Genomic DNA, 24575 nt, shown 5'->3' with positions numbered 1-24575 from the left:
AATGACGAGAGAGAGAGAGAGAGAGAGAGAGAGAGAGAGAGAGAGAGAGAGAGAGAGATGCAAACCGGTGTAAACAGCTGTTTCAAAGCGCTTCCCCCTGCTGATTTTGAGTGATTATTGTGAATGCTCTCATTAATAAATGTAAATAAATAATGCTTTGTTTGTGATGACAGATTTGTTTATTTGTTTTGACAGCTAGCGCCTAGCCATTGTCCAGTGTGCTCCAGGCTCTGTTGATTTTTTTATGCGATCTGTGACACCCCCAATTAAGCATTGAATATAACAGATGAAATGTACCAAAATCACACATTAATGTAAAAAAAAACATTACCCCAGTCTATGTTGTATTATTTTTGTATTATTTTATTTCATTTCTCCACAACCACCCCTGACCCCCAGGTTTAGAACCACTGTACAGGGTGACCTGAGAGGTCATCAATAACTGTTACACATTGACAAATGCATTATTGATTTGTATATTGAGGCGGGGTGACACGCAGTAGGTTGCAGCTGCATGTAAGAGTGTGGGATTTGAACAAATGCTCTGGAGTCTGGAGGGAGGGAGTGCATGGAATAAGTGGTGAGCCTCATTGGGCAAAGACATTATTCCTGATAGTGTATAAACCTGACTTTGCTTCACTCCTGCCCCAAAAACCCTGCTTTCCTTCAACTCCACATGACATGGAAAGTAATGTTTTTAGATGCGCAAATCTCTCTAATCATGAACATTTCAAAAATTAGAGGTAGACGGAGTTACAGATCCATAATAAAATGCAGTGATGAAAGAAATGAGGAGAGATGCAGCAGTAAAATAGTCTAATTCAAGTTTTTTTTTGTTTTGTTTTTATCTCCAGGTCTTTGCACACTGTCCGATGACCAGAAAGTCAAGAAAGAGAGCCAAAGCTCACAAACCAGCAGGTAAGCTCAACTTGCAAGGATCTACATTTTAGCAGAACCTCCATCTCATGACTTGTATTTCAGCAGCTGGAAAGATAAAAAAGATTGCAAACCATTATGTTTACTAGCCTACTGCCATAAAATCTTAAATTCTGCCTCTAACTGCTGTTGTTCCTCAGGCCTGGGCTCCCATAATGATTTAGGCAGTAGCCAAGGCTTTATTTCCTAGATAAACAACAGCTAATCATAAAGAGTACAAAAGTCTAGGCCATCATGACCGGGACAATATTCCTGGAATGATTGTGTAAAGAGAAGAAGAGCAGGGAAAAGAAAGCTATAGCGGCAGCTCAATCTATACTCTTCTCACTTACTCTGAAGTGACAGCCCTTTAAATTGTCTTTCTATTTTAGCCCACTTCATCTTCATTCTTCCTCTGGCCTATTCAGAGTTTTAAAGACAGTGATCTGAAAGGCTATGTCAGGAATTTGCTGTAAAACGTCAGTGGAGTTGTGTTGTGAATGAGGGGACAAAAGGGCATGTTGTAAAATGCTATCAGTGCCATTTCACTGGTACCTAATATTTACCTTGGCTGTTAAAGATGTGATCCTGTGATTACCATCATTCAATGACTGATTACATGTTCCAGATGACTATTTTCTCTCAGCCAGCTTTCAGTAATTGTGGGTTTGTGCCAACAAGGTCTGCATCAGTATTTGTACTTTCAATGGCTAATGTGTAAAATGTTAACAATTCAAAACCATATTTGTTGTACATGTGTGTGTGTGTGTATATATATATGTGTGTGTGTATGTATATATATATATGTGTATGTGTATATAGTTGCGTATGTATATATAGTTGCGTATGTATATATAGTTGTGTTCCATTACATTTTTTCGCCCCAAAGAGGGGCAGTTTTGAGCTCTGTTAAAGCGTAACTCTCGCCAAACTGCAACCTAGGGTCTTTTTGAGAATGTACCCGAGTCAAACTTTCGTTTAAAAGTATAGCATAATTAGGATTAGGACGGAAATGCCACTTTTAAGATTTACCGTATTCGCGTTTTCGGTCAAATGGCCTTTTGAATGGGAGTCCTAGGGGCACTTCTATGATAGCATCAAAATCACATTTTTAACACTAAGAAGGCTCGACACAACATGAGACTTTGCTCGAAGTATCACCAGGGGCTCTACACATGAAGTTGAGCATTGAGAACATTGTTTCTGTTTTCTGTTTACTAAAAAAAAAAAAAGGTTTTGAACGACTCACGTTAGCAGTTGTTGTTTACGCTATCCGCCATCTTGTCAGTCCAAAAGTGTCGATCTCCGAATGCGAATGAACGGACTCCATAGGAGGAAATGTCATTCCTATATGAGGCTCCTTTTTCAACTGCAAGGTCAATATTGTTTTTCCCTAACGAAAAAACAACAAATTATCCGTGCATTTATATGGAACTAAGCTTTAGAAGTTTTCCATCTTTACTCTCCTCTCTGTTACGTTGCATTCGGAGATCGACTATTTTTGACTGGCTAGATGGACGGCGACCAGAAAAACCAACAGCTAAAGTGAGTTGTTAAAACCTTTCTTTTTAGTAAACTCTGTGTACAGAAACAATGTTCTCAATGCTGGAGTTCATGTGTAGAGCTCCTGGTGATACTTCGAGCAAAGTTTCATGTTGTGTCGAGCCTTCTTAGTGTTTTAAAAATAGTGATTTTGATACTATCATAGTAGTGTCCCTAGCTCTTCCATTCAAAAGGCCGTTTGACCTTTATTATTTTGATTTGTCCGAAAAAAATTAGGTCCACGAAAATTGGGGGGCTATGTTTTGTATAAAAATAATTAGAATTCATGCACTTCAAATTGAAGCTGAGAGTAAGCATGTTTCCCCTCAAAGTCATTGTTTCATTTTAAATCCAAATGTGCTACAGTATAATACATAAACAAAAGCAAACAAAGGTGTCATTTTATGCATTGTTTGCATTTTGTATACAATGAACCTCGGTATGTGCCTGTGACGGATTTAACACCGTTTAACATAATCACGATTATAAATCAATGGACAGACACAAAATATTGTTTCTCTTTGTGTTTCCTACATCCAGCTGTCCTGCCAAGCCCCCGTTAGTCATCAGCCATCTCATCAACAACAAGGCCAGCATGCTACGGGAGCTGAAAAGTGCCTTTGACCAAAGGGTTAACGAGATATCTCAGAGCTACGTCGACATCCTGGAGCTCAAAGCCAGGTCTGGCAAACATCCATTCCCAACAAATGCATGTATTCCGTCCTGTTTGTTTTCCATAACTATCACTCAAGTATCAGCATGATGATTACCTGCCATTGAATGCTGCATGTCTTAGTTGCTTCATCTTTACTAAATCCTTCTTTTTTTCCCCACAATTTTAACTTAACAGGATGAAGAGATTATCAAAAGTGATATTTAAAGAATAGTTTTACATTTTAAAAATTTGCTTTCTTGCTAAACATCCAAATCAACTGAGATGAAGCTGTTTTGTCATAATAATTGAATCATTGTGTTGATTATGGTGATCTTATTGTGTTTTATCATGTCACAAACTTTGAGCCACTTACTCCCTGAACAATTGCTTTACTTTGGCTCTAAGGGATAACCATCCTTAATAAACCCTTCTGGTGCTATTACTCATGTAACAACCATGTTTGCCTGTTATATTAGTCAGCCTGCTTATACCCTATTTAAATATAACTGAAATACAGTTAGGTTTAGTGTGTAAGATAATGTGAGCTCTTGTAGGTTCCTCCAATTCAGTCTTCTTCTCCCACCCAGGGAGAGGTTAAATAGCGGTCTCCGGAGGTATCGAGCCCTGTGTCACATGACCGAATCCCATGGCCTTCCTCATCATGTGACCTGTGTGTCTCAAGAGACAGAGGCTCCAAACAAGAACAATAAAACCAAACACAGCAACAATATGTGGTATGCAACCTGTTGAAGACATTATCTAGTGTGGAATGTTGAGTCGGGGAGGTCAGATTTATGTTTGCATCAGTGGAACTGCATGCACAAGTGGTATGCATATGTGTTACGTAACTTGCACATTACAGCTAATAAACACCATATTTTTAACGTGTTGTAACATGATGTTGTCAGTGGATCTGACACTCATGCTGGTTTGTTTTGTCATTTTCGTTCAGGCTGTCCACTCTGCTGAGCAACCTGCCTGAGGAGGTATGTAGGGAGCGAGCGGTGAGCCGGGTGCTAGAGAAACTTAGTGGCTTTGCAAAGCAGCAGACCCTCAGGGTTCGACCTCAGATCCTCCTGAAGGTGCTGGGGGGTCTGGAGCCGTGGGAGCTCTGTCTGCCTGAGCTGTGTGTGGCCATCCAGGTAGACAAAACACCTCCTCACACCATGTTTCACAAAGAAAATAAAGTTACAGGAAACGGGGAATTATTTTAACGATCGTCAAGGAATTGCTGCGACAAATGATAATTTATCCCCCACAGCTTATACTAAGAAAATGAAATAAAAAATGAGGCCTTTATCATAGACAGATTAAAGTCACGTTGACCTCAACGCTTGAGCAAAAATCTCATATAAACATGGAAGAAGTACAGTAATGTATCACAGTAAATAGATTTTTTTGGTCTTAAATCCACAAAATCAACCAATAGTTTGTCGATTTGGTACAAATTAGTTTGCCAATAAATACTGGGAACAGACACTAGAACACTACACTGGATGATCTAAATGCAAACTAAGTTTACCAATTTGATAATGAAGGCCGATTTCCAAGATTGTGGAGAATTTGCAAAAAGTAGGTTTTTTGTAGTTTCCACAAGTTCAAGATTCAAATTTTCAAACCAGCTAAAATTGTCACGATTAAATGTAATATTATTGATCTTTACAACTGAAATCTGGGCAAACGTGATTCTGAGCTGGGTAACGGCGTAAATCTGAATGGAGGCATTAGACAAAATGGTGATCCAAATTCTTATTGCAGTCAGATAGCAGATTTAAAATTCTCTCGTTTGTTCCCATTAAAAATATTCTCTAATGATGTATTTCCACAGGGTCCATGTCATATAAAAGAGATTGAAGAGTTGAATTTTATTAAACTCCTCAGATTTTCCCCCAAACTTTAAGCCTGACAGTAAACTCTCAGTCACTCCCACCAAATCATCAATTAGGGACAAGCCCCACTCCCAAAACTAACAGATTCCAGACCCTCTGAACAAGCCCCTACCGGTCAGAAATGAGGAGTAATAGATCCTTCCCAGACTCCAGAGCAGATAGCTGAAGGTGTAATGACAGGAAGCCGACTGATAAATGGCACTGTCAGTGGCACTGGCTGTTTTCTCACTGTGTTGCTTTTCAGGGCAGTATGTGACAATGTCCCTCTCTGAAGCTCAAAACAGAATCAAACAGACTACAGATGACTTGTTTTAGTTTCCATTTCTGGCTCAGCAGGAGAACTCCAGTGTGGGCTGGAAAGTTGTACCAAGGTTTGGGGCACCAAAGTATAATTTGGTTTGGTTACCAGCAGTGTTTTTATACAAAGCCAACATAGAGATGCTCTTAATTTCAATCTACAAGACCGTTTTTCTCTAGTATGCCTTACGTCAATGGATCAGTTGTCAGATTTCAGTTGTATATTTGTTATTTCTTAGTGTATGAGGTATCAACATACATTTATGTTTCTTTCTGCCTGTGTCTGTCTATATTTAGTCTATATCCACAACCTTCCACTTCCAGGATTGCTCCGTTCCGCTGGAAATTTCGCCGTATGTCCGTTACCTTCCGCTTTCATTGTGTTGGAATTTATAAGGACTATGGTTAATTGCTTCTTAGATCTCTGCAGGGTAAATCCAGACAGCTAGCTAGACCTGATAGATAGATAGACTTAGCTAGATCTGTCCAATCCTAGTTTTCTGTTGCACAACTAAAACAACCTTTTAACGAGCACATATTCCACCAAAACAAGTTCCTTCACAAGGCTATTTTGCAGCGGCACCGAACCTCCGTGCGGCGCTTAGCGCTGCCCATGACGATTGTGATTGGTTTAAAGAAATGCCAGTAAACCAAAGCACGTTTCTCTTCCATCCCGCAATGCTGTGTGGACTAGCCAGACCCTCCTCTGCAGCGCTGTGAAGGAAGGTCTGGCAATGCGAAACTAGTCTATATCTGAACTATCTCTCCTCCGTCTCTCTTCTTCACCGTCAGATTGCCACGGAGCATGTGGTCCAGATGCCCAGGGAGGAGTACAATGCCTGGCTGTGTTCAAGGGTCACCCTGCCCCCACAATACCACCGTGCCCCTCAAACACCAGGTGACCACACTCTTTTAAGACCTGGAGGAAGGATACAGGCATGGACAAATAGATGAAGGGAACAAAGGCACACCAGGGTTGTAAATTAAATGTGAGCTCAAGGCTGAATAGCCTAAAATAAGCCTTTAAAGTAAGAGCAAAGGTTGATAAAAGTAGGAGTAATTATTTTGCATTTCCACCTGATCACTGTTCACTCGAAAGTATTAATGTTGTGCACCACACAGCCAGCAGCAGAGTCAACTTGAGACACATCACTGCATCAACAATAAGTAACAAATAACACACACACAAAAACGTGAAAGTTAGAAGACGTAATTGTTATTTTTTCATAGTTGAATAAAAATTGGCCAAAGAAAAGGAAGGATTAGACTAAAGGTCCAGGCTTTATACCCTAATAAGCACGTGGTCATGCATGTGTACAGGATAAACAATACAGGCACACACAATAAGGGGGGAAGCAGGAAGTAGCACTGGTGCAAACCTTTCAATCTATAGTCAAGGGTTACAAAAAGAGCAACTAAATACCTTCCTTTCTAACATATTTCCCTGTAAGGCTCCAGTGATAACTCACAAGATCACATGTTACATTTTGGTAAAATCATTGGTTCTTTAGTGCTATGTGGAAACTATTTGTTTGTTTATTTTTTTTTTATTAAATATGCCAGTACTCTCTTTAATTGCATCTTGCAGGGATGAAGTTTTTCTGTATGTGGCACTTTTCATTGTCTGTTTTGTTATGGAAGCCATTGCCATAGCCAACTACCTAGTTCTTCTTCTTCATTCTAAACAGACCACTCACTGTAGATGTTGCCAAATGTGGAATTCGTTGTAAAAACCCACCCCTTCCTGTTTGCAGGAACATTCATCCTGGAAAAGACCTACTTGACTCAGTGTTTAGACCAGCAAATGTGCTTTAAAAGCTTTTTAGAACTGGCTGGTGTGAATCACTATCACACACAGTACAGTATGTTCTGTCTGTAGAGAGCAGTTAAACAGACATTTACATGAAAGTATAAAATGCCACTATTTGAAATACCTCTGTTGACCCCAGTTGACATAAACAATCCAATTGGGTAATGGATGAACAATCTAATATACCGACACTCAGTTGTGCTGTTGAACCCAGCCAAACATTCACAGTAACCTTTAACCCCGCCTCGTCTCCTGATGGGTTTGTGAATAAAAGAGGCTGATCTTCAGCTCTGCCTGTTAGATAAGAATAATGAACTTCCTTTTCATTGCCTCGATCAGCATTTTGGAGGAATTGAAAGTGAATGTAACTGAAATTGTGACTGTGAATGTTTGAACTTAATGTGGATGAGAGACTTTCATATCATGCATTATTGCAAAAAGCAGACCATATGCTAATATAAGTGATATATTACAGTAACTACTCCTTTTGAAAACAGCTTCTAGTAACTTCTAGTCCTCCTTATCCATTTTTGATAACATGTACTGTATTCTTATCCACATGAAATGGGGCAGGGCATATCTACACTTCTGTGTGTGTGTGTGTGTGTGTGTGTGTGTGTGTGTGTGTGTGTGTGTGTGTGTGTGTGTGTGTGTGTGTGTGTGTGTGTGTGTGGTGGAGCAGCATGTAGAGTGAAAGGGAAAAGTGTCTTGCCTGGAAGAGGAGGGGTGGGATCGGGAACAGGGGCAACAGCGAGCCAACACTCATTTCAGGAATGCCACACAGTCTGGAGGCTCAGCTCAACCCACCCCCACAGTGCTCGCTTAGCCCTGGGCAGGGGGATGGTGGGGTGCAGGGCAGCAGAGGAAAGCATGAGGGGGGAACAAGCATTCTTTCATTTGAACTTCTCACTCAGGTTTTAGAGCTCATGCCTCAGGGCACAAAGTCTAGACCAAATGAAGTGGGGGTACCAAACAAAATTCTGGTAATAATAAAATAAAAGCTGCAAGTCAGTTGATTTAAACTGGTAGAATTATGCACATAACTAAAATATAGAACAGAGTTTGAAGCTGAAGAAGACTCTTAGTTGCAATGAGCATGAGCAAGCTGGTGTAAATAGATAGAAGCAACATGTTTCTGTTCCAAAATACAGCTGTTTAATGAATGCAGCTGAGTCATGTCTAAATTACAAACAGGTTATGATTATAAGTCATTAGCCAAAAGTTTAAAGTTGCATATTCTTGTCTTCTGGTATATTCGTATTAGCAACAAAATGGATGCAAATGCAGCTAGTTTCTGAGGAACTCCAGCAATTTTACATAAAGACCAGTTCACTTGTCATGGTTAATCCAGAACAGCCTGTAGAAGCAGTTGTGAATTGTTTGCTGTGGCTCTAAAGGGAGCTTTGTGAAGTCTGAGGAAAATAACCCTGATGATGTCAGAGAGCATCTCAGGAGCATCTCAGTTTTGCCGGACTTCAAATGTTTAGAAGAAGGTCTGTGTGATGTCAAGTTTGAAAATTGTAGGCATTTATAAAGCACAGAGGGTCAAATGAAAGACACTATCTAGTTGCATTATGGGAATTGTAGGAGTGCTTTTTGGGGGTAACTCATACTGAGAGCTAAAAGTACAATACTTAATTGCTTGAGTATTCTTTTATATGTTAACATTTACAACGATGACAATAACAATGGCAGAAAACACGTTTTCTGCTTCAGGATTCAGATGAGGATGAAGTCGTGTAGACGTCCTGATCTTAAAACCTTGTGTCCTTTACGCCGCATCATATCAAAAGCACAACGATCGAGTCGCCCACAGGAAAGTTCAATATTTACTCTCCAGTTTACCACCGGCAGCCTCTCCATGCTTGTGTAGTTATGAAAGTGAATTTGGCTGCATGTAGGCGAACAGAGAAGAAGTGTTTGCTTAGCCTTGAAACATTGTGCAACTAAAAGCTGGATCTCAAAATGATTACGTAAAAAAGATGAGTTGTTGTTGTGAAATCGACTTTAAACTAAGGCATTCAGGGTTGAGAAATCCAGGTCTTATAGTACTTGTGCAGTACGGGTTCCACATTCAAAAAACTCTATTTAATCATTTGTTCTTTGTAATCCTTATAGTCGCTTGCTGGCAATGATGGAAAATATGACATTATTCCTGTATGTTACACTCATCTTTCTGCATGTTCCATTCGTTAGCCCTTTGTCCTGCTGATAAATTCCCCCAGCTGGCACTTTGCACATGTAGACAATCTCTTATCACTGCTCAAACAGCTAGGGGGGGCTTACACTGTTCTCAAAGTCACGCTCTCAAATTTTCTACCCAAATATTGTGTCCAGATGTCTATCAGGCTAAAAAAAAACTAGTGATTCATTGGATTTTAATGTCACAGTGACAAATGTCATTTAGTCCAAGTTCAAAGTAACTTGTCACACAAGCTAGGCTAAAGGCTGTCTTCACCGCTGACCAAAATAGCTGTGTAGCGTTTAAAGCTTAAAGTACACACATGTGACACTTTTGCTGCTGAGGCCACTGAGGGAAATCACCTGTTGTGGGCACAGTGGCGAAAATGTGCTGTTCTACTGTCGCTGGAAAATACTTAACATCGGACCATGACTGTACATTATCAGCCAGGTCATGTCAGCCACGTTGTGACTTTGTATTGATCACATTTTCTTTCTCTTCTTTATCTTCTTGGAATATGAAGTAAGTAAGCTAGTTCCTTTAAGTGGCAGAGATAAAAGTGCCTTCACATCCATTTTCATTTTATGATGTAAGCAAATGATACTTTTATCTTTCTTTTGTGTGTGAAAACCTCAATGTCTGTCAGTCAGTCAGTCCACCACTTTAGTCCAGACTGGATATCTCTAATCTGTAACTGTAATATCTCAACATCTATTGGATAGATTACGTAAATTTGTCCAGACATTCGTGGTTCATAGACAGTGAATCACTATAACTTTGGTGGTTCCGTGAGTTTTCGTATAGCGCCATCATCGGGTCAAATGTTCCGTTTGTTGAATACTTTACAACCAGATACCTAATGGCATTTTCATCAGCTTCAGCTGTACTTTGTTTCTAATTAGAAAATGTTAACATGCTAACACGCTAAACTAAGATTGTGAACATTGTAAATAGAGATGTTCCGATACCAGTATCGGTATCGCTTCCGATACTGCCTAAAACGCTGGTATCGGTATCGGGAAGTACTGGAGTTTATGCACCGATCCGATACCACATAAAGCCCTAAAGAAAATTATTTATGTTCTTTTTTCGTTATAACTGACTGTCAAACTGGATAATAAAAGAAAGTTCTGTGGCATTCATTGTTTGTTCATGTTTCACAAAGAGTTTAACCTGAGCCAGACCGACAACAAAGATAGAAATCATGTCACATCCATACAGGGATAGTAGTATACAGTTGTTAACGTGCCAGCCTGCTTCAAGTCCTCAACAATCATCCCTGTTCCCAAGAAGCCAAGGACCACAGGACTTAATGACTTCAGACCCGTCGCCCTGACCTCTGTGGTTATGAAGTCCTTTGAGCACCTTGTGCTTTCACACCTCAAAGCCATCACTGACCCCCTCCTGGACCCCCTGCAGTTTGCCTACAGAGCCAATAGGTCTGTAGACGATGCAGTCAACCTGGCCCTACACTACATCCTCCGGCACCTGGACTCCGCAGGAATCTACGCCAGGATCCTGTTTGTGGACTTCAGCTCTGCCTTTAACACCATCATCCCGGCTCTGCTTCAGGAGAAGCTCTCCCAGCTTGGTGTGCCTGACTCCACCTGCAGGTGGGTCACTGACTTCCTGTCTGACAGGAAGCAGCATGTGAAGCTGGGGTAAGACATCTCCGACTCACAGACCATCAGCACCAGATCCCCTCAGGGCTGTGTTCTTTCCCCTCTGTTCTTCTCCCTGTACACCAACAGCTGCACCTCCAGTCACCAGTCCATCAAGCTTCTGAAGTTCGCGGACGACACCTCCCTCATCGGACTCATCTCCGATGGAGACAAGTCCGCCTACAGGTCGGAGGCTGACCACCTGGTGACCTGGTGCAAGCAAAACAACCTAGAGCTCAACGCTCTAAAGACAGTGGAGATGGTTGTGGACTTCAGGAAGAATTCAGCCCCACCTGCCCCCATCACCCTCTGTGACTCCACAATTAACATTGTGGAGTCTTTCCGCTTCCTAACTATCATCTCCCAGGATCTCAAGTGGGAGCTGAACATCAGCTCCCTCGTCAAGAAAGCACAACAGAGGATGTACTTCCTGCGGCAGCTGAAGAAATTCAACCTGCCAAAGACAATGATGGTGCACTTCTACACAGCCATCATTGAGTCCATCCTCACATCCTCCATCAGCATCTGGTACGCTGCTGCCACTGCCAAGGACAAGGGCAGGCTGCAGCGTGTCATTCGGTCAGCTGAGAAGGTGATTGACTGCAATCTGCCGCCGCTCCAGGACCTATATGTCACCAGAACTCGGAAGTGAGCTGGAAAGATTGTGGCTGACCCCTCCCACCCCGGGCACAAACTCTTTGAGACTCCCCTCTGGCAGGAGGCTGAGGTCCATCAGGACCAAAACCTCACGTCACAAGGACAGTTTTTTCCCTCCGCCACTAGCCTTATCAACAAGGCCCGGAAACCACCCTGACTCTCCACACCCCACCTCTGGCTCTACATGCCACTGTACTTAATCTGCAGTTCTGCCCAAAACAAATTCCTTGTATGTGTAAAAAACTTACTTGGCAATAAAGCTTTTCTGATTCTGAAAAAAAAACAAAAAAAAACACAATAAAGTATATGACACACTGGTATCGGATCAGTACTCGGTATCAGCCGATACGCAAGTTCAGGTATCAGAATCGGTATCTGGAAGCAAAAAATTGTATCGGACCATCTCTAATTGTAAACATACCTGCTAAACATTTGCTTGTTATCATTGTCATTAGCCGTGTTTGCATTCAAGTGTAGAGGGAATTTTAGGCAAACTTTTGAAATGTCGCAAAAAAGAAATGCAAATTAGGCAACTGGTTTGAAGTGAATAAACTATTCTACACAAAGTGTCGTCAGAAGTTGGCGGTACAGGCTACGCATGGCTGTAATCCGCCAGTAAACACAGGAGCAGAAGAAGAGGTTGAGGCCCCGAAACAAAAGAAGTCGCCTTGGCCATCTAACCACATCTACGAAAATGGAGAGGGGTCTTCAGCAATTAGGTTCAGTTAGGCAAGTCTCAATTCTTCTTTCATGTCAGCTAATATTGGCCATGTTTCATGTGCCTGGAGTAGAAGACAAATTAATATAATATTCGGAAACACAGCGGCAACAGCTGATCATTCATGTGAGTTAAATGTTTGCTACCTCAAAACTAATTCTGCAAATGCATTTCCATATCCCATTTAGTGCATCAAGTCTTTTTCCACAAAGGCAAAACCCACCATTTTCTTAGTGCAATTGAGGTAGTCTATTTTGCCTGTTTTCATACAGCTTTCAAAATGTGCATCATTTAGCATTTAACTCAAAGCACCACTGAGCCTAAGTACAGCCTCACAGAGCGGCTAGCATGGCTTGTTTGGACATCATTAAGTAACGCAAAAGATTGTTTCTCTCTAAAGTTTCCAAAAAGCTGACATACAGCACAAAGTTTTCACCTAAAAGCAACACTATTGATCTATGACTCTTACACAATATTGCAACAGACACAGTACAAGCTGTGACAGCGAAGGGATGTTTATTGTCTCAGATAGCGTAGGTGGTCCTGATGAAAACATATGAAAGATGACAATCCAAATAGGAATTACGGTACTTAGCTTGCGTATGTGTGTGCATGCCTGTCTGTCTGTGCTCTGTGATAATGTCTAAGCATACTCTGTAATTGCTGGCAGACACAGGCTGAGGTATGAGCCTTTAACCTCAGGGGCCTAGTTTTAGCAAGCAGTGAGGGGGCATTTAAAAGTTGTGTAAGATAAAACTATCTTTGAAAGTTTGGACCTCGGAATTTGAATTAGATTGCAGAAGTAAAATGCAAAGCTGTGTCAAGGTTATGAGAGCTGAAGGCATTCAGATAATATCAAAAGATATTCATAATGTGCAATTTAAATCCCCTTGATCCGCTCCGAATCTTTGTTATGTGGGTTTTCTACCTTTGAGAGAGCTTCAAAGGCAGAATCTGCCAAGCTGTGTAGGAGGAATCCAAGTGATTAATGTGTTCCTACAGCAGATGGGCTGCCTCTTGCAGACCTGCCACATGTACAGGAAGTGATACCATGGCAATGGAGCCTTGTGTAATCTGTGACGCGAGTTCATCCGCAGCTTGCATTAACTTGTGCCTATTAAATATCACTCCGGGTAGCCCTGGATAGCCTGCTGTCATTCATTGTACAACACGTCTAGTCGTCTGGTTGTTTCCTCATTGCTGACCTCAGATTTTGTTCCAAAGAATATGTTGTTGTTTTTTTTATTTTAAAAGCATAATATGGTGATGTCTCTAAAAGGTTATTTCTTGACTCTTTTGAAAAAGGTGTCACTTATCATTTTGTTGCTTTGTTTGTGGAATTTTATTGATTAACATACAAACAGTAAAGTCCCCATCCACCCAAAAATGTGTTTGGCTTTTTGTTACTTTATTTGGATGTTTGACCTTAACTAAGTAGAGTGATGAATTTGCGGAGTTTGACACTAGAAGGCTGTATTCACATTCATCTGCTGAAGGAGGAACGTTTCTCCGTGCTCAACTTAAATCTGAGTTGAAGACTAGTTTGCAACTAATTGTGGGCCATAAGGCAACTTCATAAAAAGGGAACTTGAAGCCTCAAGCGCATACTGAGAATGCACTTTACAGTAAAGTAGGAGACATCTTGTGTCCAGTAGTTAAACTTTTGAAATAAAAAATATTTGCATATTCATAGATTCTGGAATTTTTATTGAAAAAGAATAGATGTACTTTTAAGATGTGACAAAAACCCATTATTCTTTGTATTTTCATGTCTTTAAACACCTCTTGGGAATGGAGGGGGGGGGGGGGGGTCTTTAATTACAGTTCTACAATTGTTCAACTAGTTGTAGAACTGCATGTTCTTGACTTTCAGGGACACATCTGACGCCCATAAGTAGCCTTACTGTTCTCTCTCAGTGGGCTTTGGCTTAGTGCCGTGGATCAGACATGCATTAACACACTCCACTGACTGTCCTTTGTTGCCAGTGGTAACTGAGGATAGCGATCTCTCTCACAGCTATAGAGTAAACCCCCTGGCCTGAGCACAAGAGTGAAGTGTGCAGCTGCATGTGAGTGCATGTTGGTATGTGTGCGTCACTTGATCACATACGTCTGCAGCTTCTTGTTGGCACACACATTCAAGTTGTGATGCAACAAAAGAAACTGCTGACTTGTTCCTGACGAGACAGAAGGGGTAGGGTTGTATTGTTATTCTTTGGGTTCTTTCAAGTGAAAAGAACAGCTCGGACAGGATGATGCAGATAAAAGACTGATGATTGACGGCTTCATTTCTGTATAATGAGTTACTGCATAGACCTGACTAAAATCTGGAAAAACAAGCCAGACTTAAACGGAAGAAAATAAGAATAGAAACACACCTTTTTGAATCAAGAAGGTAGGATCAACCAAGTATTGTTCCTTGGAATGTTAAAGGGATAGTTTGGATATTTTTAAATAGGGTCATATGAGGTACTTTCCATCCATCCGTTGTCAGTCAATTACCTACAGTTTACAAAAGCAGGCTGCAGTACCGACGGAAGCTCACGAATGTACTGCTGTTGACGATGGCAGCAGCAAAACATATTTTAGCCACCTAAAAAAAGCTCAACTTTAAAAACCAACATTGGTTTAGTGTACGCTTTATTTTGAATATTTGACAGTAGTTTTACCTCGCTCTGGGATTTGCTGGTCTTTGGTCGTGTTCAAAATATCTGAACTATCCCTTCAGCAGGTGATTGGGTGCAGCAGTTTGCCTTAAAAACATGCTGGTGAATCGTGTTCCTTGATGTCCACAAATAGAGATGGACAGATGTTTGTTGGCAATGACGGGGTCAATGACTCACATTTCCCGAACTGAATCTTTGATGAAGTGCCCTAAATACCAAAGCTATGCCCCCTCCCCAGCTTGTGATCAGCCATTTGTTAGACGTTTAATAAAAAAGGGCCAAAGGGGGTCGATGATTTACATTCCTCATTTGGGGAAAGTGACTGAAGTCACTCAGCTCTCAAGGCTCGGCGACTGCAGAGAGTGGGACCCCAGCTCACCCCCACCCAGCAACACCATTAACATTACCTCTCACATGAGAAAACTGTCACATGGCTGCCTTGCCCTCTTATTTGCTTTACACCTGACTTACTTTGTCTTTGAATCCTGTTTGATCAGGTGGAACTTCTTTTTGCTTGCTTATTTCTCAGAATCCTTGTTGTGAAGGGTTTCTGTTATTGTGTCAGAGCAGATTTACCCTGTTGCTGTCAGTTTAAATGTACATTTAGAGCACACTGTTTACAGTGTAGACAGAAGAGCTTGAATGTTCCAACTGTAAAACCTGTATTTACATTGAAGTGGCAGCTGCCAGTGTAGGTTTAGCAATCCTCTTTATAATACTGCTGAGCGTAGTAACTCGAGGCCTGCGGTAAGGTTTATCCAAATCCGTTCTTAGGTGACGACAGTGTCATAGTAGCACGTCAAATCTGGTTCTAATTCGAGCATGAACTTTGACATCCAGAACCAGGTTGGTTTCATACTGGTTTAGAGGAACACACTGACCTGGAGCTTGTCTTTATCAAGTCTTAGGCAACAGAAATCAACATAAAATGCAATCTTTTGGTCACAAAACATCATCATGTCAGTTTGGACAATAGCAGGAAAAGGGCCCATAAATATTGAGATGATTCAGGCCTTGTTCATACAGATAAAAACAAGGCACACTGAAGAGAGTAGTCAGCATTTCCAGGTGCCAATCATCAAATAATCACACAAAGAATGAATTTCAGGGCAAACTATCATATATTTAAATCCACTGTGGCACACCCATAACAAGTCAGCAACAGATATCCATGTAAGAAAATAGGATAGATGCATTTTTGTACCATAAAACATTCCAAATGACCCAGGTTGACACTTGAAACCGGAGTTGTGAAATACAGTCACAGAGTGTATAGAGGTTGTAAGTGGTGACTGGGGCTCTTTCTCTCGAGATGTCAGCAGATTTGTGATTAGATCATTTATGGGACATCCAGGGTCCCTTTTCTGTAATACATTCATCGACTTAGTTAACATACAATAATTATTCAGGCTGCTTACCATTTGATCAACAAAAAAAACCCTGAAACTATGACAAGTTGAAATGATCATACATTTAGGGGCTAAATGATTGTTCAAATCTGATCATTGTCATGCTGCTCCAACAGGAGGACAGAATGATTTAGAATTTCCAATCTGAGCCATGTTTGTTGTAGGCTGGAGTGCAATCTGGTTTTCCCAGTGCCCTCGTTACTCATTTTGTTTATTGTTGCAGTTTGACAGGTCATTGTACTATTTAAATTTGGATATTTTTTGCCCATTCTCTGCAATAGAAACTGTTTCCTTTTATTGAAAAACATATGGAGTTCAAATGATCTGCATGTCATCTTTGTACCCCTGCTGTCAGGGCATTGGCAAGCTCCAGTTTAATTGCGCCCCTGTGCTTTTGACCTCACCTGGGATGTCCTGAATCACATGCTTAAAAATGTTGTCAGTCAAACAAGCCAAATATGGCCAATTGCAGGATCCAAATGACACTTTTTATTGCCCACAGATGAAGATGAATTGGTGCCGGGGGTAACAGCGCAGAGCTGGGCGATATGGAGAAAATCAAATATCACAATATTTTTGACCACATACATCGATGTCGATATTGCGCCGATATTGTAGGGTTTACTTTTGGTGCTTTCACAAACAATTTACACAATGAGATTTTAGATGAATAATCATCAATAATGTGGCTATAATGACTGAGTGGGTAAAGGCAACTAATGGCGTTTTTCCATTACATGGTACCTGCTCGACTCGCCTCGACTCTACTCGCCTCGACTCGACACGCTGTGCGTCCGTTTTCCATTGCAGATTTTAGTACCGCCTCAGCGTGGCTGGTCGTCTTGCCGGCTCGACGCACACACCAGCGCACAAGTATCAACATCAGGCCACTTGAGCTTGTTTTACAGTTCTGTGGAGGCTCCACGCAGAGCTTTCACCGTAGCCTATGTAATATGTGGCTTGATGTATACATTTGTCAGCTGGTGTGTGCGTCGAGCCAGCATGTGTGTGTGTACTTAGGATACGGCGAAAGCTCTGCTGGAGCCTCCGCAGAACTGTAAACAAGCGGCGCCGTAGTAAACTACTGTGACCTAACGCGACACATACACAGAACGTTGAAGGTGAGTTGTTGCCAGAAGACACATTTAGTTTCTAAAGAAGCTGGAGGCAGCAAAAAAAAAACAGCTGGCTAAACTGTTTAAAAATAGCGGGTTTGTTCAGGACACCCCCGTCTGTCGCTTTCACGTCACCTTTTCGGCTCGCCTCAGCTCGCTTGGAACCTCGACTGAGGAGGTACTAAAAAAAGTACCTGTTAGCAGGTACCAGGTACTTTTTTTCGTAATGGAAAACCAAAAAAGGCGAGTAGAGTCGAGGCGAGTCGAGCGGGTACCATGTAATGGAAAAGCGCCATAACACAACAGCTGAACAGTCTGGTAAGTTCAGAAAAGCTCATCACTTTACTGTAATGCAGCCTGTAAAACCAGGAAAAGACAACACTTGTGTCATAGCACGATATTAAGATATCCAAAATTTAAGACGGTATCTAGTCTCATATATCGATGTCGATATAACATCGATATATTGCCTAGCCCTATAACAGTTTGTCACTTTTTTGCTTAAATAACTCCTTTGGCAATTTTGGAGAATGAATATAAATATTAAGGTTCACATCTTGATTTTGTTACAGCAACCACCCGGATTCATATCCCAAAATGATCATCAGTTTATGGTTGATGATTTCAATATCAGTTCTGTCCTGAGTTTTAAAACAGCTGAAAGGAAATCTTATGGGTGCTTTTAAAGGAAATCCTCTTCAAAATGTCCACTGATAATAAAAAAACAACGTGCTTTATTTTAGCATTGGACCAGAATTGTGGCAGGAATCTTGGATTAGCAGGAAGGGAGTTTCCCTAAATGGGATTATAAGGATTTACTGTAGGCGGTGTTTTAATCTAATGCAGAAAACTCCTAAAGGGTACAGATATCTCTTAATTTAGCAAGCTGATCATTTTTAATCAGAACGTATTCTATCTATCCAGTGGGTGAAAAAAACCTGTAACTGGCTCACACATGCACCGAGTTGAAACAGAAATGAGTCCATTGTCCCTAAATAAACCAGAATCTGGAGCCTGAAATCAAAAGACATGCTTCAGCAGATATTTTTCAGTTTCAGCTCCACAGCTGTAAGGCTGATTTAGTCTCTGCTGTGGTTTGTACCTACGAGACAGGAAATGGTACATTTCTCACCACACTTCTTCAGAGTAGCTGAGGCGTATCTACGTCAAAGACTGTTGCGGTTTCCTTCAACCTACCACAATAACAAAATGGAAGTCAAATTACAATGAAATAGCTGAGTTGCCTTTTTTGTTTTGTTTTTCCCCTTCAGTCTTGAAGTATTATTGACAACACTGCAGACTGTTAGAGTAGAGTAGAACTGAACATTTACTTTCATGTTGCGGCGGTACAGGCATTACATATCAACTTCTGTGTTATTCATGTATCACTCTGCGCTGCACACTACACATTATACATGTCTTAGGCATATCACAACAAATCTCTTCCAGATAATTTGCCATCATGTACGAGAATAGCTGCTGTGAAACATAATGGGTGATAGCAGTAATAAAAAGCTTTGTACGCAGTGAACAGGAGCTACAGCTAACAGAGACAGGCAGCCAGGCCCTGCAGAGTTCAGATCAATTACATCAGTGTTGCATCTAAAGAAAGCTGATTTAATCAGCTCATACAACAACAGGGGCTCGTTCAATGGGTGGGTCATACCAATCACAGCCTTGGGAACGTAAAAGGGGCCACTATCTCCTTTGACATACAGAGTGATACCTCATTGTAATTAGAATAACGGCCTGAGGAGAAAGGTGTGTTCCCCACTCTGCCTATTCTCTTTACACCAGGCCAAAACACCAACGATACTTACACTGACCTCTTTCTGATGGGAAGTAAAGAATCAAACTGTCTCAGGTTAGACTCCCAGTTACATTAGACGTGTAATACAAGCAGGCCTCCTCAGAAAAGCAAGGTTGTGCTGGCACAAGAAAGATAGGGCATATAAACACTGTGTCTGCACACAAGTGAAATCATTTCACAAATGAGGATAGGAGAGTTGTACAGATAACTGTGAAAAGATTGTGCTTTGTATAATTGAGTTATGCATGTTGATTGCTCATATTAGAGAGTTTGAAATAAGATGATGAACCTGTTTTGTGAAAATACTCCTAATACTTGAACCTTTGATTCCTCATACTAAATAAGAGCACGGTAAACATTCAACAATCTAATTAACCATCATTTGCATAGTTAAAACTCCCGATATCACTACCCCGTATGGGGGTAAAACTGATTCCATTAGTGATGTGATTTAAATTGTAAGACAATACATGCTTTTTATGATGCCTCTGTGTAAGCAGAGATATGTATCAGTGGTTAGAACACGTTTCCATTAGGGCTGCCATTAACAGTTATTTACAATGTGTCTGTCATTTACCTTTATAATGTATTGCTTAGTTCATTCATTTCCAATCAACTATCTAAGCAAGGACAATTGCAGTCAAACAAACAGTCAAGTACCAAGCTATGCAGGAATTAAATTTACTCCCGAGACATATCACACAAGAAAATAGTCAAATTTGATTTAAAATGTTTGTAAAACAGCCTAGATACATTGGAAAGATGTTGAAACTAGTATGGCTGAGTTTTGAACAAAATACAAATTAGGTTAGTTAAGTTTGATTATGTTGATATGTCTTGTGGCTGAGGGTCTGTCTGAGTGAGTCTGAGTGGACCGGGAATACTGGAGTGAAATAGACTATAATTATGTATTTTGATTATTGTACTGAATACTAGAGTGAAACGGACCGTATTATGATTTGCAATATGTTGAGGACACTCAAGTGAAATGGACTATTTCAAATCTGATTTTTGAATTGTCAGGAGCTTGTCTTGTCTGTGTTTAAGTCTTGTCCTGTTTATTCTGTAATGTTATGATGTAAGTTGTAATGGTTGCATTGTCACTATGTAAAAATTTTGTTTTGTGGAACCCAGGAAGAATAGCTGCTGCAACGCTTTAGCTAATAATAAACCAAACTTGGGACCCCTCATCACAGGTAGTGACCCATTTTTAAGAGATCAGCCTCCAAATGATTTGTTTTTGAAATGTCAGACTAAATATAATTTTGTCTAACGTTTGTTTTTTCTGTCAATCATCTTTTGACATCCAATTTAGCCCAGGACCTCATCCATTGCTTTAGTCTGGAAAATTGGGATGGGTGTTTTGAGGTCAGTGTGACATCTTTAAATTGCTGGTTCTGTGCAACCATCAGTCCAAAATCCAAAGATTTAGTTTACAATATGTAGCAGTATTTGAGAAACTGGAACCAGCAAGGGTATGTATATATTTTGCTTAAATTACCCAAATCCCCAATGATTTCTGTCAACCAATTGCTTGATGAACTACTTCTTTCAGCAGAATCAGCAGTAGTTTCTAAAAGCAGAGTTCATGAAAGAAACATTTAACGTCCTATTGACATTTACGTGCATTACCTATTCCTTAAGTATTTTTTTAAATCCTTAAATTTAACATTAAAAATCCTTTCATGTGCATATTGAGGAGGATCCCAGGTTGCATATTTAAACAGTATTTTAAAAAAAAATTTGTGTTGAAAACTGTTCTGTTCTCCCTATATAAAAAGATGCAATGACTAAAAGAGACCAGATGCAATGCAAAAAGTTTTTTTAATGCAGTAGACTACATGGAGAGCGTCAACAAATTAGAAGAAAGCGCTTTTACATGTGGATATACAAGGACTCCGAAGCAGAATACACAAATAAATAAAAAGTTATTTAAATGATCGGTCCCCATCCCCCCTATTAATTTACAGAAATACTGGATTCCACCCACGTCATCTTTCAACAGTGAGTGAAAGATTTGTAATTAATCTTAAATCCTCTGCAGTAATTAAATGATGCCAAAATAAGCTGTCATGAACTCCCATCTCCCACAAGTCAAGGCAGCATTGCCAATGGTACAGACCTGCTGTATTAAAAAGGAGATTATGTGCTTAACTTTAGCCAATATACGAGCAGACTCAATGGTGTTCTATGTTACTATGATGTGCCTATCTGTAGTTATTTAACACTACACATTAGATATATATTATATATGGATGGTTGATTCAGACACTGATGAGCTGGGGGAAGAGTTCATTAGCGAACATGTCGTCCCAGGTGCTCTCTGAGCACAGGGAAGAGGAAATGTCGCTGAAAGGGGAAGGGGACCCTTCGTATCCGGAGTCGCTGTAGGTGTCCGCAAGGCAAGCTTCATTATCCAGGCCGCTGAGGGCAGTTGAGGAGGCTCCGGAGAAAAAGTCATCCATCTGACTGTGGCTGTCACAGCTGGGGATGACCACTTCCTCTGGCTCGTCTTTGATGCAGATGGTCTCCTCCTCGACCACCACCACCACGTCGGGAATGGGGACGGCGGCCTCGTCGATAGTCTCCTCTGCGTCGCTCTCCGAGTCGTTGCACTGCCCGCTGCTCACCTCCTCCACGGGCTTCGTGTAGATGTGGTCAAAGTGGATCAGTTCATTAAGGGCCTCCAGCTTAACTGATGGGGCCCCCAGAGTCGCAGGTGTGGTGGCAGGTACTGGGTCCCCCCCTCCGACCAACAGCACCTGCGGCTCCTGGCACTCCTGTTCACAAGACTTGAGGAACAGCTCTGGGTCAAGGATGTCCAGAATGCCCAGGAGCAAATCAGACTAGTGAGTGGGGAAAGAAAAACCAGAGATTAGCCTAGTAACCCATGACCTGACTCTGGAGCTTTCTTAGAAACAAGATTTAAATCTCAAGACTCATAAAAGAAGGAGCCATCTTTATTAGTAACTTACCTCATTGTCTGCAGTGTCAGAACCATTTGTATCCATTGAGAAGTCCTCAGATTTAAGGAGTGCTGGGCCTGCACCTGCTGCGGAGGCACACGTAGCCTGAGTGCTGCGGACTCAGAAGACCCGATCCCTAAACCTACGTCGTTCCCAGTGGACAACAAACCCTGAACCTGAGATGGAGAAAAATGGACAGAGGGTGAATTAAAGTGAATCCACGCAAAAGACAATTACCACAAGCCAACACATCCTGCTTCCCCTATGAGTCTGAATTACAATCTTACCTTCTCTTTTGAGTCGAGGGTGTCCAACCCAAGTCTCTGTCTTAGTTCCTCATTTTCTGTCATTAGGCCATTTGATTTGTCCCGAAGTAGACTGTTTTCAATGTGAAGTTTCTGATTCTGCAGGATGGAAACAAACAGATGTTTGTATCTGAAACTTGCAACCGTTTATGGAGAAGTGATGCATGAAGCAAACACACTAGAAATGCAACTGCACCAAATAAGGGAGTGAATGTAGAGTGAGATATGTTTGAATTGTAGGGCTGGGCGATATGGAGAACATCAGATATCACGATATTCTTGACCAAATACCTCAATATCGATATTATAAATAATCATCAGTAATGTGGACGTAATGTCTAAGTGGGTAAAGGCAAATAATAGAACCACTAGAGCAGTCTGGTAAGTGAAATGTACATCACTTTACTGTAATGCAGCCTTTAAACCAGTAAAAAACAACACTTATGTCATATCACGAAATTACGATATCCAAAATCTAAGACGATATCTAGTCTCATATCACGATGCCCAGCCCTATTGAATTGTACTTCAGATGACATATTGGGAGGTGGAATGGGCGTTAAATGGGGTCCTGTATGCCCCAGCTACACCCCTGTTTTAGGATGGTTTACCTCCAGCTCCAACTCTAGTACTTGCTGTTCCAGTTCCCCCATTTTTGCCTTCTTCCTGTCTCTGGCTGTCTGAGCTGCGACTCTGTTCTTGAGTTTCCTGAGGAAAAAAAAAAAAATAGGAGGAAAGAAATTTAACACATTCTTTCCATGATGCTGACAAAGCCCTCTGACATGCATTGAGTTCACAGTACTGCGCAATCACCGGCCATGTTCCTGCCACGCAGGCACATCAGGATATCAGTATCCTGCTCTAACAGCAGAGCCCAGACGGGTCCTGATAGTCAAATCACTGAGATAAGCAGTTTGACAAGCTAACGTTAGGCCAAAGTCCAAAGTTGATAGAAATACTAAGTTTAACGTTAAGTAAATTACCGGCTTCATGGGGCAATTTTAAACAACGTAACGTCACATGACCTACGTATAATATTAGGAGATGCAGCATTGACCTAATTCAGTTACGGTGCGATTTAATCGCTCTCAGTTTGACGTTACTATTGTTCAACAGAGATCAATATCTATGGGCGTGTCCCTGTAGTAGTCTCTTTAACAATGGCCGGGTTTACGCTTTAAAAATAATGTTTTAACCCAGATATAATGGTACATTAAGGATATTTTTCTGTAACTAACCTGCGAAGTTGCTTTTCCTCCGGACTCAAGTGTGTGAGCCTCTGTCTTTTTCGTATGGGCGGCCCAGCAGAAGAGTTGGAGTCGGAATCCGACGACGCCGTGCTAGCGGATGACGGTAAAACGACAGAGATGGCCCGGTTGAAGCCTGGCTGTGAGCCGCTGGAGGAGCCAGTCTGTTTGCCGGAAATCAGGAGCACTTTATGGGGCCCTCCGGTCCCTGCTGCTACCACCACCATGTTGATATATCCTACTGGCGGTGTCTTAAAAAATAATGGGGTATCCTTTTGAATTTAGTAGAAACCTTAAGGTTTCTCTAGTACCTGACCTCCGGCTACTCTCAACTGTTGAACAAGATGGGCTGCGCCTGCGATGCTTTTCTACTATCGTGGTGACAGCTGATAGGCTCCAAGCGGCTCTGACGCAATTTATTTACGCCCTGTGATTGGTCGCAGTGCTGAAGTAATTTGCATTTGAAGTTTCACTGCTGGCAAAGTAAAATACCCAAAGTTCCTTGTAAGTGTAGCCTAATTTCCCATCAAGACTTGGTGTCAATTTCTGTTTCAAGTCAACAATATGTAATTCAGCCATCTTATTACATAATATATTATATTGTAGCCTATAGCACTTTCACTGTATTGATCGTGGAGCTGTGACATTGATTTGGAGTTCCCTGGATTTACAACCTCTCTGTCCAGTAAAGACAAACATAACCCAGTACTTTATATTGGTTTTAAAAGTAG

At 41.2% G+C, this 24575-nt stretch overlaps 2 protein-coding genes across 4 annotated transcripts in view; one reads left to right on the top strand and one right to left on the bottom strand.

Annotated features, from left to right (window-relative positions):
* Positions 1-24575, top strand: part of LOC116054304 (coiled-coil domain-containing protein 60) — a 59687-nt gene that overhangs the window by 28146 nt on the left and 6966 nt on the right. For 2 of the 3 annotated variants that reach the window (XM_031305787.2, XM_031305786.2), the window contains 5 exons: positions 855-918; positions 2998-3138; positions 3700-3846; positions 4065-4254; positions 6091-6672. In XM_031305787.2, the coding sequence (XP_031161647.1) occupies positions 855-918; positions 2998-3138; positions 3700-3846; positions 4065-4254; positions 6091-6252 (704 nt within the window). In that variant the 3' untranslated portion in view covers positions 6253-6672. Of the gene's footprint in view, positions 1-854; positions 919-2997; positions 3139-3699; positions 3847-4064; positions 4255-6090; positions 6673-24575 lie in introns of those variants that run through there. The other variant, XM_035996345.1, reaches the window with a different exon arrangement.
* xbp1 (X-box binding protein 1) lies at positions 21132-24201 on the bottom strand. Its single transcript, XM_031305384.2, is given in 6 exon segments — positions 21132-22172; positions 22302-22409; positions 22412-22468; positions 22580-22696; positions 23209-23305; positions 23836-24201. Coding segments are annotated over 6 exon segments (1197 nt in total). The 5' UTR covers positions 24072-24201; the 3' UTR covers positions 21132-21590.

The sequence above is a fragment of the Sander lucioperca genome, chromosome 2 (genome assembly GCF_008315115.2).
Source record: "Sander lucioperca isolate FBNREF2018 chromosome 2, SLUC_FBN_1.2, whole genome shotgun sequence".
Classification (NCBI taxonomy): Eukaryota; Metazoa; Chordata; class Actinopteri; order Perciformes; family Percidae; genus Sander; species Sander lucioperca.
The sequence above is the reverse complement of the archived record's forward strand: the minus strand, read 5'-3'. Positions and strand labels throughout refer to the sequence as shown.